This window comes from Mustelus asterias, chromosome 1 (assembly GCF_964213995.1).
Source record: "Mustelus asterias chromosome 1, sMusAst1.hap1.1, whole genome shotgun sequence".
In the NCBI taxonomy this organism is placed as follows: Eukaryota; Metazoa; Chordata; class Chondrichthyes; order Carcharhiniformes; family Triakidae; genus Mustelus; species Mustelus asterias.
In genome coordinates this window covers 90,550,327-90,565,683 of record NC_135801.1, presented here as the reverse complement: position 1 = coordinate 90,565,683, position 15,357 = coordinate 90,550,327, and the positions used below count along the sequence as shown (strand labels likewise).

Genomic DNA, 15,357 nt, shown 5'->3' with positions numbered 1-15,357 from the left:
ATGAATGTATATTTTTGGAAAAGAAAACATTAGTAAGTAGCTTACATGCTTACTTCAACTGTCACATGGGGATTTTAATTAAGCATTAATTAACTTGAAAGTGAGGATTGCAGCCAATCAGCAAATCAATTGCACAAATAATTCCAAATGAAATTGTTTGATGTTTGTTTCCCTGATTACCACACACTCAGCTGATGAGAGTAAAGGTGTTTTTATTATGTGGAAATTTCAACTCATTAAATTCTTTACATACCATTTTGATCATATCTTCGACATTAGACTTAAAATTTTCAACTTCCTTTCTGTTTAATTCGTTCTTCAGGGATGAGGTCACCAGCTGCCATATTCTTGACTTGGAATTTGTGCCCCTAGTCTTTACCTTTCCCATGAAAGACTTCCATCTAAAATCAAAGAGAAGTTAATGGTTAGCACATTTTACACAACAAAAGGAGAGCATCACAGACACAATTTAATTATAATGGTTGATGATTAAACTTAAGTTGGGCCAGCCGGGCTGGAAAGTTATGTGTTATTTATTTTTGATTTGTGAAAAGACAGATTCTTTTGCAAAATTATTTAAAACACAGAGCACAAAGTGCGACACCATTTCCGTTTGAAAATACATAATTACAAACAAACTAATGAATTAACAAAGTTTTACTTTTTGGGTTTAAAAATTTTTTAATTTTTGTATTGCCATCTTGAAACATCCATAATTACGAGGTTCTCACGGGTTTAACCAAGAACAATGGCTCTCTGTTCAGCTGAATAGCCTGCAGCATTTGCCAATGAGATCTGAAATATGTATTTTGAAATTGTCAATAAAAAGAAAAAATGCTGAAAAAACTCAACAGGTCTGGCAGCATCTGTGGAGAGAGAAACAGAGCTGACATTTCAACTCTGAAGCAGTCATATGGACTCAAAATGTTAACTTTGTTTCTCTCTCCACAGCTGCTGCCTGACCTGCTGAGTATTTCCAGCATTTTTCAGCATCCACAGTATTTTGATTTTATAATCCTACCAACCTGGAGTATACTTCAAAGTCCCATAAGTATTCCCCTACATGCATTCATGAGCGGTGTCATAATAAAACATGGTTGATCTGAGACAAATGCTTGTCTCCTTTGTATCAAGACCACCCATCTTCTGAAAGGTTCTGTCATTTCCTTGTTACATAGTTCACCAGCACCCAATGAAGCTCATAGGAAAAAAATGAACTTTCTGCTCAACCAATGCTGATAAATTTTGCACTCCCTCTAGCTGGAAAACCCTGAGAAACATTACAAATTTATTTTTCCATCTGCATCACGAATGGCTGTTTTTGTCGCTCCCATAAATAAACAAGTGATTAATGTAATTAGATGTTTGAAAACAGCAAGAATCTGCCACTTTTCAGTGGGATTTTAGTAATGGTAGAAAGGGACACTTTTTTGAGTGAAGTATAAAATATGACCTTAATTGAACATGATTTGGTTACATTTACATAATCTATGCTTCAGCATTTTAGCCACAAGTTACATTCTTATTCCGCAATCTTTCCACTCCCATGGAAATAAATCGTGATAAGAATTTCTAATTCCATTATTCATACACAGAAAAGGTATGCAAGCCCTGAGAGATGACTTTGGTCCCGTGAAGACCATAATTTTTTTTATAATTACTTGGGGGTACACATTAGTATTTAAACTTAATATATGAAAAGTTTGATTCAATAGATTGATTTTAGCTTTACATTGTCAATTAGAAACGACTATATAGCCATTTTCAGCACTGTTCCTCACCAGGAGAGAATTCTAAAGATTTATATCATTTTTGATTGACAAGATTCAAGAATCATGAATCGGAACAGGCATAGCTCATTAGGCCCATTAAGCCTACTCCCCCATTCAATAACTTCATGGTTGATCTAAACATGACAGCTGCACTTTCCTGCCTTCGCCCCATAATCCCCGACTCCCTTGTAGAACAAAAATCTATCTAATTCAGCCTTGGATATATTTAATGACATAACTTCCACTTCTCTCTTTGGAAGCAAATTCCAAAGACGCTATAATGAAAAGTTAACCATCGTAATTTTGCATCCATTAGTTTTAATGCCTGAAAAATACCTGCAATCTCAATATGCTGACCTAGGTGCCAGATTCTCCAAGCTGTGCTGCAAATATGTGAGACTCAATACAGGGAGCAGAGCTTTCCTGTGAAAATCTGGTAATGTAAGGGATGGTTGAAGGCAGTGCTCAGGGTGAGTTTTTAAAATGAATGAGGTAAGGAGTGCAAAATAGCTTTCAATATATTTACCTTGTGGTTTTAGATTTTTACCTTGTATCATGAAGATCGTATTCAAGCTTGGACTCAAAGTTTTTGAGTACTTTTGATGTAGTTGTCTTAAGGTCTTTGGACACCTATGTAAACAGTAAGAGTTAGAATCCTACACTGCAGAAGGAGGCCATTCAGCCCATCAAGACTGCACCGACCACAATCCCATCCAGGCCCTATCCCCATAACCCCATGCATTTACCCGAGCTCGTCCCCCTGACACTAAGGGACAATTTAGCATGGCCAATCCAACTAACCCGCACACCTTTGGACTGTGGGAGGAAACCCACGCAGACACGAGGAGAATGTGCAAACTCCACACAGACAGTGACCCAAGCCAGGAGTCGAACCCGGGTCCCTGGCGCTGTAAGGCAGCAGTGCTAACCACTGTGCCACCGTGCCGTTGGGGTTCCAATGGAGCATACTGTTCAAAAGAAACTATTCAGAGACTTTCCTCTACTAAAGATTTCACCTCACTGACAATCAAAAAATCATAAGCGGAATGGGAATCGTCCATTCAGCCTATCAAGCCTGCTTGACCATTCAATAAGATCATACCTGATCTGATTAGGCCATAACTCCACTTTACTGCCTGCACTTGTTGATCAAGTCTTGAAAATATTCAATGATTCAGCCTCCACTATTAATTGTATGAATTCAGGTTAAGTGTATACACTTGGTGGAGGGAATTATTAGATAATTAAGAGGTTTTCAATTAGTTAATTCGTTTATTTGTTCATTAGTTATCAGTTAGAAGCTAGACATTTATAGTGTCTCATATTGTGAATAAATCTGAAACGGAGTAAAGAATGGCTTTTGGTCTCCAGCTTTACCAGCTGGCTGCAAGAAGTTTAACATGACCCTGCAGAGCAATACCCATGAGTTCATCCTGTGCCTATTTTACAAAAAGGGTATTATCCCAGATGAAGGAATCCAGTTCTCATCAGTGTTCTGCAAGATGAACATCACCTTGAAGCAGCTAGGCGCCAGCTCAAATGTACATCCTCTGGAGCAATGTATAGAGGGAATACTGGGTGAGTAACTGATCACAAGTGAATAAGGCCAGGATCAACAGTTTGTGACTATGCAGTGTCAGAATTTAAAATAAACTTATAACTAAGAAAAAGACTGGCCTCGGTTTCTTGCTCAGGATGGAGGACAAGGGGGGGGGGGTCATTTTGGGCTTTAGGAGAGGATTAGATCTACAAAAAAAAGAGGGAAAGAGAAATTTTGAAGTAGACTTTAAAAAAACATGCTGTAGAAGCAAAGCGATAAATGAGAAAACTAGGAAAAGCAATATCTTGGTTAAAGTTCCAAAAAAATGGAAGTAAGGATTGAATAAATGCACAAATTATTCATAGCAAAACTGGAGATTTGGAAATGTTAACAAATATGGAATTTATAATGGATACATAAAGTGAAATAATGGAAACAGATTTTCATGTGCTAATACATTCAATACGTGCAAAATAAAACTAAATACCTTTCTCTTCATTTCTTCAATATTTTGCATATCATAAATTTTCACTAAAAAATATTTCAGAGATTCTACAAGTGCTTCTTTGAACAATTTGCGTAGCTTTCTTTCAGTAAATGGAAGTCTTTTCTTGCCCATGTACCTTTGAAAAGAATGTTTATGATACAGAGTATACAAGTTCAGGAGTTGCTAAAAAAGAAATATGGAATAGATCAGCAGAAAATTGAACAATTTAACATTTCTCTAGGCATCAATTGACTCACTGTTTGTCACGTATTATAAATGTAGAAACCAGTTAGTTCTACTTCCACATTGAGATTTGAAATTATGATATCGATGCTCCTCATTAACGATTTGTGGAAACACACTCCATTAATATAAATGTGCACAACATTTTCTTCCAACATTTCTTTTTTCTTCTATTGTTCCTCAATCAATTCTCACTTTGTTACTGGCCCTGACATCATATGTACTATTTTCAGGCAGGAGACTATTGTACTTTGCTCAAAGGAGGAGTGGAAGTGAAAATGGCTCAAATCTCATCTTGCATGTCCCACATCCCAAGCCAGCCCACTGAAAATTAATGTCAATTTACTGTCAATTTGTTTATTCTAGTCACAAACTGACCAACACCACGATAAAAGATTATCAGTTCGTTTATCTCATTGCTGTTTCGAGGACCATGATGTTAGCAAATTGTCTGTTGTGTTTTATACAATCCAATTATAGCTTTATTTCAAAGTACTTAACAGCCAATTGAAGTTTATTTATTTGTCACAAATAGGTTTACATTTAACACTGCAATGAAGTTACTGTGAAAATCCCCGAGTCGCCACACTCCGGCACCTGTTTGGGTACATTGAGGGAGAATTTAGTATGGCCAATGCACCAACCTAACCTTAGATAACTTGAGTGCATTAGAAGTGTTCTATAAATGCTTCTTGCTTCTGCAACCTCTTTCAGGAGAAGACAACATGTAAAGGCCAGGAGAGTCAAGTCAAAGGGCTGGTCCTCTTAACTTTTTTAAGTTTTTCAGAAAAAGGTGATGAAACTCCTGATAAGGCACACAGAGGGCCAAATTTAAAAATAAGGAGAGAGCTTGCCTGCACTAGACCAGCTTACCAGCTACTGAATCAGCATCCGGCTGTTAAAACACGATCAGGAAGATGTATCAAACCATGATACAAGCCATACAGGGTGGCACAGTGGCTAGCACTGCCTCCTCTGTGCCAGGGACCCAGTTTTGATTCCCGGCTTGGATCACTGTCTGTGTGGAGTTTGCACATTCTCCCCGTGTCTGCATGGGTTTCTTCCGGGTGCTCTGGTTTCCTCTCACAGTTCAAAGATGTGCAGGTTAGGTGGATTGGCCCTGCTAAATTACCCCTTAGTGTCAGGGGGACTAGCTAGGATAAATGCATGGGGTTATGGGGATAGAGCTTGGGTGGGATTGTGGTCGGTGCAGACACGATGGGCCGAATGGCTTCTTTCTGCATTGTAGGATTCTATGATTCATTGGCTTTGGGGTAACTCCTTTCACTGTGAATGCCTCAGGTTCCTGACCTTCTGACCTATGTCAACCTCTCCTACACATCAGTCCAGAAAGGTGCAGCTGGGGGTATAAATAGTGGGAATGAAAAAACTGCACTGGGTGAAGTGAGGAGGATAAGGGAGCAAGGAGGGGAAGAGAAACCTGAAGTTTTTGGTTTTCTTTTACTGGTGTGATCAATGAATACATTGATATCAAGACTGCCTTCACAGATGTGTAGCAGCACAGTTGTTGAAGGCATCTGCTCAGGTTTTACAGATCAAAGTGATGGGAGGCAGCCTATGTTGTCTACCATGCATTGAGATACTTGGATGACAGATTACTGACGGGCGAGTGCTGATTGTGCTAAAGCACCAGGGCATCAGCAGTAAACCAACCACTTACATATAGAATGCTGTGCTGTTTGTCACAAAAGAGATGCACATTCAGAGAATGTAATTTTTTTTGATTGCATCATTTAACAGATTAAGAGATAGGACCTGAATGGTTTGCACGTGTTAGGATACCAGATCAGAAACTCAAGGGATATTATGAAGCCAGAATAGATCCCAACAATTTCTATTTTGGCATTAGTATGAGGATAAGATGTCTACTGACAAACTGGGAAGCTTATATTACAACAAATTTTATTCAACAACACAGTTTAACTATAACAGATGAATTAGCTTAACCTTTAACAAATGAACAATTATCAAACATGACAAGATACAAGTCTTAACTGCTAGCCTATTGCTATAAGTTCCAATTCAAGCAACATTCCTCTTATAGACTTAAACCCCCTCTTTAATTTAGTTAGCAAATCACAGGCATACTTGGTGCGAGTTATTTTACCGGGCTTTGGCGCTTTCAGAAAGGTTTTTGAGAGAGACAGACAGGATTTCTTCAGGCAACGCAGGCAGCAACTCCTTGTATTTTAAAATGGAACTGCAAAAGTATTTCTTTCCTGCAAGCTTAGCTCCTCCCATTAAGCACATGACTCCTATCAATCAGCCTGATCAAAACTCTACTCTGAAATCCCAGGGGGAACATAAGTAAACTCAAATGCATTAGCTCTGCTTAAACAAATACTCCATGTCTAAAATGAGTACTTATCTTGTTTTCCCAGCAACTAATTTAAAGGTTTTCCTAGACAAATCAGCATCCTGAAAAACAGATCTGAATTCTAAACATATCCCTGGTAAGAAACTTGATATAAATATATTTCTTAAAGGGACAGTACCAACTACAACTCCTGGCACCTTAGGAAAATCATGCGCTCTGTAAAACATTACAGCTCTTTGGTTGAAAAGACATTCTGAAAATGTCTTTCCTTGGCAACAAAGCATCAGTCTGTGGCCGTCACTACATGTCTGTAAAGCTAATTGAGAAATGGAGTTTTACTTTTAAAAAGAAAGCAACATAGAATAATGGACACTGTACCTTCACAAAATGGATTCTGGAAAGTCAGGTGACTTGTGTAGTGGCTTCTGGGCATACAGACACACACAATATTACTGGGAAATTACTTAATGCCATTTGGGTTTCCCGATAAAAAGTTTTTGCTCCTCACCATTTCAATGGGAGAGATTTAAAGGACAGCGGCTACGCGACCTGTTGGCCCCATGACAATGGGAAATCGTTCTTTCAGTGAGCTAATCATAACTGGAATGTTGATGGGATATCAATCATCCCCCAATTGTGTTTCAATTACATTGGCTCCAACCTATGGTATCGACAGTGGGATACATTATTACTGTCATCATGCAGAAAAAAGGGGAACCATCCCCATCATCTCTGCCCTGTCCTTTAATAAGAGGAAGAGCAGGAAAATATCAGAACGAGTGGTAATTTCACCATCAAAGAGATGGTGTTTGAAATGTCTTTAATTCTAAATTTACAGTTTTTTAAAAACTCCTTTTGATTGCACTTACCAGCCAATAGCAGCATCCAATTCCTTTTCAGTTACCAACCGTACAAAACTCTGCATTTTGTCACTGTCTTTTTCAAAATGTTCGGCAAGAAAATCACTAAGATTTTGAATGGCACATTCCTGTAGGTTAAAAGAGCCTGAACAATTTCTGAGAAATTATATGGTAATAGTTAAAACAAATACTCTTGACTGTTGAAATAAGAATAGAAACATCTAGAATATACACTGCACCATTGTTGGAAAATAGACAGATTTTCCTGTTGCTGCAAGCGTTGCCAGGTGGTTTGTGGATACAAGGTTGGGCTGTCGGCTGGTTAGGACAGGCCTAATAGACATTATGATCTTTTCTAATGTTGAACTAATATAGGAAGTCTGGAGGAACTAGTCATTTGTTCCTTTTTTTGACATGATGTCAACATTTGTATAGTGCTAATCCATTTGTGCTGTGCCAGTGAATGAACTAGATCAGGCAAAGTAGTTGGCCAGAAATTGGATGTATATGAGAAGTGTCTTTCGATCATAATAGATCATTTGTGGATGGAAAGGATGGAAATGCAGGTCAAATGGAAGCCACGGCATGGGAACATTTGGGGGAAAGCAAAGTCACATCACTTTTTAAAAAAATTCATTCATGGATGTCAGGGTCTCTGGAGAAGCCAGCATTTCTTCATCGTTTCTAATTACCCTCAAGAAAAGTGGCAGTGAGCTGCCTTCTAGAACCACTGCAGTGTGTACGGAGAAAGTACAGTGCTGTTCAGTAAAGAATTCCAGGATTTTGACCTAGTGATGATAAAGGAATGGAATTGTATGTCCAAGTCAGGATGGCACGTGACTTGAGGAACAGCAGTATGCTTGCTGCCTTTTTTCTTGTAGAGAGTAGAGATTGAAGTTTTGGGAGGTGCTGCTGAAGAAGTAGATAAGTTGCTGCAATGTATCTTACGATGATATATATTGCAAGGTGAAGGAAGTGAACGTTTAAAGTAGTGAATATGGTGCCAATCAACATTCCCTGCAATCTTGTTTCAAGTGCACAGGCAATTAATTGCACGGCCTCTTATTTTGTTTTGCACCGCCAGGCACATGTGGTAAAGAGACTGGTTTATGCACAACCAGCCTGGAATCATACAATCCCTACAGCGCAGAAGGAGGTCATTCAGCCCATCAAGTCTGCACCAGCTCTCCGAAAGAGCATCTTACCCAGGCCCACCTTGGGAGGGAACCAGGGCACCCAGATGAAACCCACGCAGATACGGGAAGAACATACAAACTCCATACAGACACCTTGGCTGGAATCGTGAGGCAACAATGCTAACCACTGCCACCATGTCACCCAATTGCCAACCATATTGGTTGCCATGCAGTTTAGATGGCACATTGCTAACAATCCAGCAGGCTGCTTTCTCCTTGATGATGCTGAATGAGTGTTGTTGGGAGCAACACCGATCCACACAAGGAGACAGAATTCCATCCCATTCCCACCTTGTGCATTGTTAGTGGTAAACAGTTTGGAGAGTCAGCACTAAATACCCATCCTGTGACCTGCTCTTGTAGCCACAGTACTTCTATGATTAATTCTGTTATATTTCTGGTAAATGATATCCTCCAGGATATTGATGCGGGGGGGGGGGGGGGGGGGGGGAGGGGCAGGGTTGATTTAACAATGGTAATGCTATTGAATGGCACAGGGAGGCGGTTAGACACTCACGCTTTGGAGAAGGTCATTGTGTGGCAGGAGAATTTTTCAGACAAGCCTAAATATTATTCAAGGCTTGCTGAATTCAGGCACAGACTGTTTCATTATCTGAGGAGTTCCAAATGGAGCTGAAAATTAAGCAATCATAAGCTTGGAGAGAGGTCACTGGTGAAGCAACTGAAGATGGGCCTAGGATACTATCCTGAGGAACTCTTGCAGCAGTCTGCCAGAACTGAGATGACTGGCTTCACAATCACAATTATCTTATGCTAGGTATGATTCCAATCAGTGAAAAGCTTTCTCCCGATTCCCATTAACTTCAGTTTACTGGTTCGCCATGATGCCACTCTGTCAAACGCTGACTTGATGTCAATGGCAGCCATTCCCACCTAACCTCCGGGATTCAGCTCTTTTTCCAGATTTGGACTAAGGCTGGAATGGAGTCTGGAGCTGAGTGCCCCAGGCAAAATCTAAGCTGAGTATTGGTGGGTAAATGCTGCCTTATGTCAATGATACCCTGCATTACTTTGTTGATGTCAGACAGGCGACTGACAAGGTCGTACCTCACCAGACTGGATGTGTCCTGCTTCTTGTGAACAGAAAGAAACAGCTTGGCTAGAGACATAACTAGTTCTGAAGCACAAGTTTTCGGATGGTGTTGGGCATAGCCTTTATACAATGCACTCAGACACGTCTTGACATCCATAAAGTGAATTTAAATGGTTAAAGATTGGCTTCTGTGATGCTGGAAACCTCAGGAAGAGGCTGAATAGATTATCCACTCAGTACCTCTGGTTAAATATGTTTGAAAATGTTTCAACCTTGTATTTTGCACACTCATGCTGGGTTCTGCCATTAAGGATAGGGTGTTCATGGAGCCTACTCCTCCCATTAGTTCTTTACTTGTCCACCAATTTTCACAACTGAGTTACACAGCTATTATCTCACTGATTGTTGCAGAGTTGCTTAGATTTGCCATTGCATGCTGCTTCACTGTTTAGTATTCATATGCATTGTAGCAAATGGATACCATCATAATGCCTGGTGTGACTCCCTTACACACATATGAACATAAGAGTAGGATTGGGCCATTTGGCTCTTTGCGTCTCCTCAACAACTCACTAAGACCATGGTTGATCTGGTTGTGGTGAGCTCCATTATTCTGCCCTGCCCCCCACCCCCTCCTCTCCCCATAACCAGGACTCCCTTGACCAACAAAATCTCTCCAACTCGCCCTTGAATAAATGTAAAAACTCAGCCTCCGCCACTTTCTGGGAAGAGAATTCCTAATGTCTGTCTTAAAAGGAAATGTCTTAGTTTTAAACTCCCCCACAAAAGGAAACATCTTCCAGGTATCCACCCAATCAAGTTCCCTCAAGATCTTATATTTTTCAATAAGATCACCTGTCATTCTTTTAAACTCCAAATAGTATAGGCCTTTCTTCATAAGACAACCCCTTCAACCCAGGAATGAGTCCAATAAACCTTCTATGAACTGCTCCTACAGCGATTACTGTACACAATACTCCAGATGCAGTCTCACCAGAGCCCTGTACAGCTGTATTAAAACTTCCCTACCTTTATATTTCATTCCTCTTGTAATAAATGCCAACATTCTGCTTTCCTTCCTAATCATTTGCTGTTGTGATTCATGTGCCAGGACACCCAGATCCCTCTGTACCACTGAGTTCTGTAATCTTTCTCTATTCAAATAGCACACTGTTTTTCTATTCTTCCTGCTAAAGTGTGAACAAGTTCATATTTATCCACATTATATTCCATCTGCCAATATTTTGCCCACTCACTTAAAAAATCTATACCCTTTTGCAGAATCTCGACATTCTTTGACAACTGGGAACATAGGGGCATAGGAATTTATCAATGAGTCAGAGGATGGGGAATCAAGGACAAGAACAAACGACAGTGAGGGGAATAAACAAAGTGATAGGCAGAGAAATCAAGGGCCAAAATCAAACAGGGCCACAGTGAACAATCTTGGGAACAGAACAAGTAATATTAAAAAGACAAGCCTTAAGACATGCAGAGCATTCACAATAAAATGGATGAATTAATCGCGCAACAAATGTAAATGGGTACAATTTAGTCCAGATTACGGGGACCATGGTTGCAGAGAGATCAGGAATGGAAAATGAGCATCCAGGGCTATTCAGTATTAGGAAGAACAGACAAAAAGGAAATGGTGGTGGAGTTGCATTACTAGTTAAAGAGGAAATTAACGCATTACTGAGGAAAGTTATTAGCTGCGATGATGTGGAATCTATACGAATAGAGTTGAGAAACACCAAGGGGCAAAAAAAATTCATGGGAGTTGTACATAGACCCCCAAAATGTACTGGTGATGTTGGGGATGGCATTAAACATGAAATTAGAGATGCATGCAATTAAGGAACATTTGTAATTATAGGTGACTTTAAATCTGCATATAGATTGGACAAATCAAATTAGTCACAATACTGTAGAGGAATTCCTGGAATGTATATGGGATAGTTTTCTGGACCAATACATTGAGGAACCAACTAGAGAACAGACCATCCTAGACTGGTGTGGTGTTATCAGAAATGAATAACTAGCAACCCCGTTGTGCAAGATTCTTTGGCGATGAGTGACCATAATATGACCGAATTCTTCGGTCAGTTTCAGCTTTGGTTGGGGTCCATTCAGCTCAGTTGGCTGGACGGCTGGTTAGTGATGCAGAGAGAAGCCAACAGCGTGGGTTCAATTCCCATACTGGTTGAGATTATTCAAATAGCATACCTCTTTCCTATTCTTCCTGCTAAAGTGAACAAGTTCACATTTATCCAGCTTCTCAACCTTGCCCCTCACCTGAGGTGTGGTGATCCTCAGGTTAAATCACCGCCAGCCATCTGGGATAATGGCAACTTTACCTTTAGAATTCTTCATCAAGATGAAGAGTGACGTAGTTGATTCTGAAAATAGGGTCCTGAATCTTAATAAAGGAAACTCTGATGATATGAGTTGTGAGTTGGCGACAATGGATTGGGAAATGTTACTTAAAGGGACAACAGTGGATGGGCAATGGCAAACATTCAAAGACCACATGGGTGAATTGCAACAATTGTTTATTCCTGTCTGGCGCAAAAGTAAAATGGGAAAGGTGGCCAAACCATGGCTTACAAAAGAATTTAGAGATATTATTATATCCAAGGAAGAGGCATACAAATTGGCCAGAAAAAACCCAACAGACTGGAGGGATTGGGAGCAGTTTAGATTTCAGCAAAGAGGACCAAGGGATTGATTAAGAAGGGGAAAATAGAGTATGAGGGTAAGCTTGCAGGAAACACAAATAACTGACCGTAAAAGTTTCTATCGGTATGTGCTGAGAAAAAGATCGGTGAAGACAACCCTGACAGTAAGAAACAGGGGAATGTATAATGGGAGCAAAGAAATGACTGACCAACTAAATATTTTCTTTGGTTCTGTCTTCACAAAAGAGGACACAAATATCATACCAGAAATGTCAGGGAACACAGGGTTTAGAGAGAGGGAGGAACTGATGGAATTAAAGGCCAATAAATCCCCAGGGCCTGATCCTCTACATCCCAGAGAACTTAACAACGTAGTCCTAGAAATAGTGGCTGCATTGATGGTCATCTTCCAAGATTTTATAGACTCTAGAATAGTTCCTACAGATTGCAGGGTAACTGATGTAACACCACTATTTACAAAGGAAGATAAGAGAGAAACCAGGGAATTATGGACCAGTCAGCCTGACATTGTTAGTTCAGAAAATTTTAAGAGTCCATTATCAAAGATTTTATAGCAGAACACTTGGAAAACAGTGGGAGAATCAGACAGAGTCAGCTTGGATTTATGAAAGGAAACTCATGCCTGACAAATGAGGGGCAGCCGGTGGATGTGGTTTACTTGGACTTTCAGAAGCCTTTCGACAAAGTTTCATGCAAGAGATTTGCGTGTAAAATTGAAGTATAGGAGATCGTATATTGAGATGGATTGAAAACTCGTTGGCAGACAGAAAACAAAGAGTAGAAATAAATGAATCTTTTTCAAATGGCAGGCAATGACTGGTGGGGTACTGCAGGGATCAGTGCTAGGAACCCAGCTATTCACAATATATATTAATATATGAGGGAACTAAATGCAGTATCTCCAAATTTGCAGATGACACAAAGCTGGGTGAGAGAGTAAGCTGTGAAGAGGATGCAGAAATGCTTCAATATGATCTGGACAAGCTGAGTGAATGGGCAAATGCATGGCAGATGAAGTATAATGTGACTAAATGTGAGGTTATCCACTTCAGTAGCAAAAGCAGGAAGGCAGATTATTATTTGAGTGGCTACAAATTGAGAGAGGGGAATGTGTAATGAGGCCTGGGTGTCCTCGTACACCAGTCACTGAAGGTAAGCATGCAGGTGCAGCAGGCAGTAAAAAAAACCAAATTGTATGTTGGCCTTCATAGAGCCATAGAGGTTTACAGCATGGAAACAGGCCCTTCAGCCGAACTTGTCCATGCCGCCCTTTTTTTTTAAAACCCCTAAGCGAATCCCAATTGTCCGCATTTGGCCCAAATCCCTCTATACACATCTTACCCATGTAACTGTCTGAATGCTTTTTAAAACACCAAATTGTACCCCCCTCTACTACTACCCCTGGCAGCTTGTTCCAGACACTCACCACCCTCTGTGTGAAAAAATTGCCCCTCTGGACACTTTTGTATCTCTCCTCTCTCACCTTAAACCGACGCCCTCTAGTTTTAGACTCCCCTATCTTTGGGAAAAGATATTGACTATCTAGCTGATCTGTGTCCCTCATTATTTGTAGGCCTCTATAAGATCACCCCTCAGCTTTCTACGCTCCAGAGAAAAAAGTCTCAGTCTATCCAGCCTCTCCTTATAACTCAAACCATCAAGTCCCGGTAGCATCCTAGTAAATCTTTTCTGCACTCTTTCTAGTTTAATAATATCCTTTCTACAATAGGGTGACCAGAACTGTACACAGTATTCCAAGTATGGCCTCACCAATGTCTTGTACAACTTCAACAAGACAAAGAACAATACAGCACAAGAACAGGCCCTTCGGCCCATAGCGAGAGGATTCAAGTACAGGAGCAGGGATACCTTGCTATAATTATATAGGGCCTTGGTGAGGCACCCTGGGAGTATTGTGTGCAATTTTGGTCTCCTTATCTGAGGAAGGATGTTCTTGGTGTAGATGGAGTGCGGCAAAGATTTACTAGACTGATTTGTGGGATGGCGAGACTGCCATATGAGAAAAGATTGAGTTGGTTAGGACTATATTCACTGCAATTCAGAAAAATGAGGGGGTATCTCATAGAAGCCTATAAAATTCTAACAGGACTAGACAGGGCAGATGCAGAAGGATGTTCCCGATGGTGGAGGAGTCCAGAATCAAGGGTCATAGTCTAAGGATAAGGGGTAAAAATTTTAGGACTGAGATGAGAAATTGGACGGCAGTGGTTAGCACTGCTGCCTCACAGCGCCAGGCCGAATGCCCCTCTATCTCTAAGGATTCTATGAAATTTCTTCACCTTGAGAGTGGTAAGTCTGTGGAATTTGCTACCACAGAAAGTAGTTGAGACCAAAACATTGTATGTTCCAGCTTTGGGTGACTCTCTGTGCGCAATTTGCACATTCTCCCCGTGTCTGGTTGGGTTTCCTCCAGGTGCTCCGGTTTCCTCCCAGAGTCCAAAGATGTGCAGTTAGGGTGGATTGGCCATGATCAATGCACGGGGTTATGGGTTAGGATGGGGCAGAGGTACAGTGCTCTTTCAGAGAGTTGGTGCAGACTCAATGGGCCAAATGCCTTTCTATATCTAGGGATTCTATGAAATTTCTTCACCCAGAGAGTGGCAAGTCTGTGGAATTTACTACCACAGAAAGTAGTTGAGACCAAAATATTGTATGTTTTCAAAAAGGAGTTAGATATAGCTCTTGGGGCAAAAGGGATCAAAGGATATTTAGTGGGGTGGATTTGGGATCAGGCTATTGAGTTGGATAATCAGCCATGATCTTAATAAATAGCAGAGCAGGCTCAAAGGGCCAAATGGCCTACTCCTACAACACAAAAAAAAATTAGAATGCAAGCATAAATACCTTGTACTGATCCATAATTTTTCTAGTTTCATCCAAGAAGTCTTTGAAGTCAGGCATCTGGAGGTATCCATATGCGATGTCATATAGCTTTAACTGTAAAGAAATAAGAGTAATCACATGTTGGGTTGTACACTATACTGACCTGCTCTGCCATTCAATATGATCATGGCTGATCTTCTGCCTCAACTCCAATTTTTCATCCACTCCCCATATGCCTGGAAAAGGAAAGATGTACTTGCCATAGGGTGCAACAAAGGTTCATTACATTAATTCCTGGGATAGAGGGGTTGCCTCATGAGGAAA

General features: G+C 40.4%; 1 protein-coding gene across 4 annotated transcripts in view; it reads right to left on the bottom strand.

Annotated features, from left to right (window-relative positions):
- Nucleotides 1-15,357, bottom strand: part of LOC144495228 (uncharacterized) — a 98,019-nt gene that overhangs the window by 7,505 nt on the left and 75,157 nt on the right. For all 4 annotated transcript variants that reach the window (XM_078215307.1, XM_078215299.1, XM_078215311.1 and 1 more), the window contains 5 exons: nucleotides 15,055-15,147; nucleotides 7,250-7,368; nucleotides 3,800-3,935; nucleotides 2,320-2,402; nucleotides 254-401 (listed from right to left, as the gene is read on the bottom strand). In XM_078215307.1, coding sequence (XP_078071433.1) covers nucleotides 254-401; nucleotides 2,320-2,402; nucleotides 3,800-3,935; nucleotides 7,250-7,368; nucleotides 15,055-15,147 — 579 coding nt within the window. The remainder of the gene's footprint in view (nucleotides 1-253; nucleotides 402-2,319; nucleotides 2,403-3,799; nucleotides 3,936-7,249; nucleotides 7,369-15,054; nucleotides 15,148-15,357) is intronic.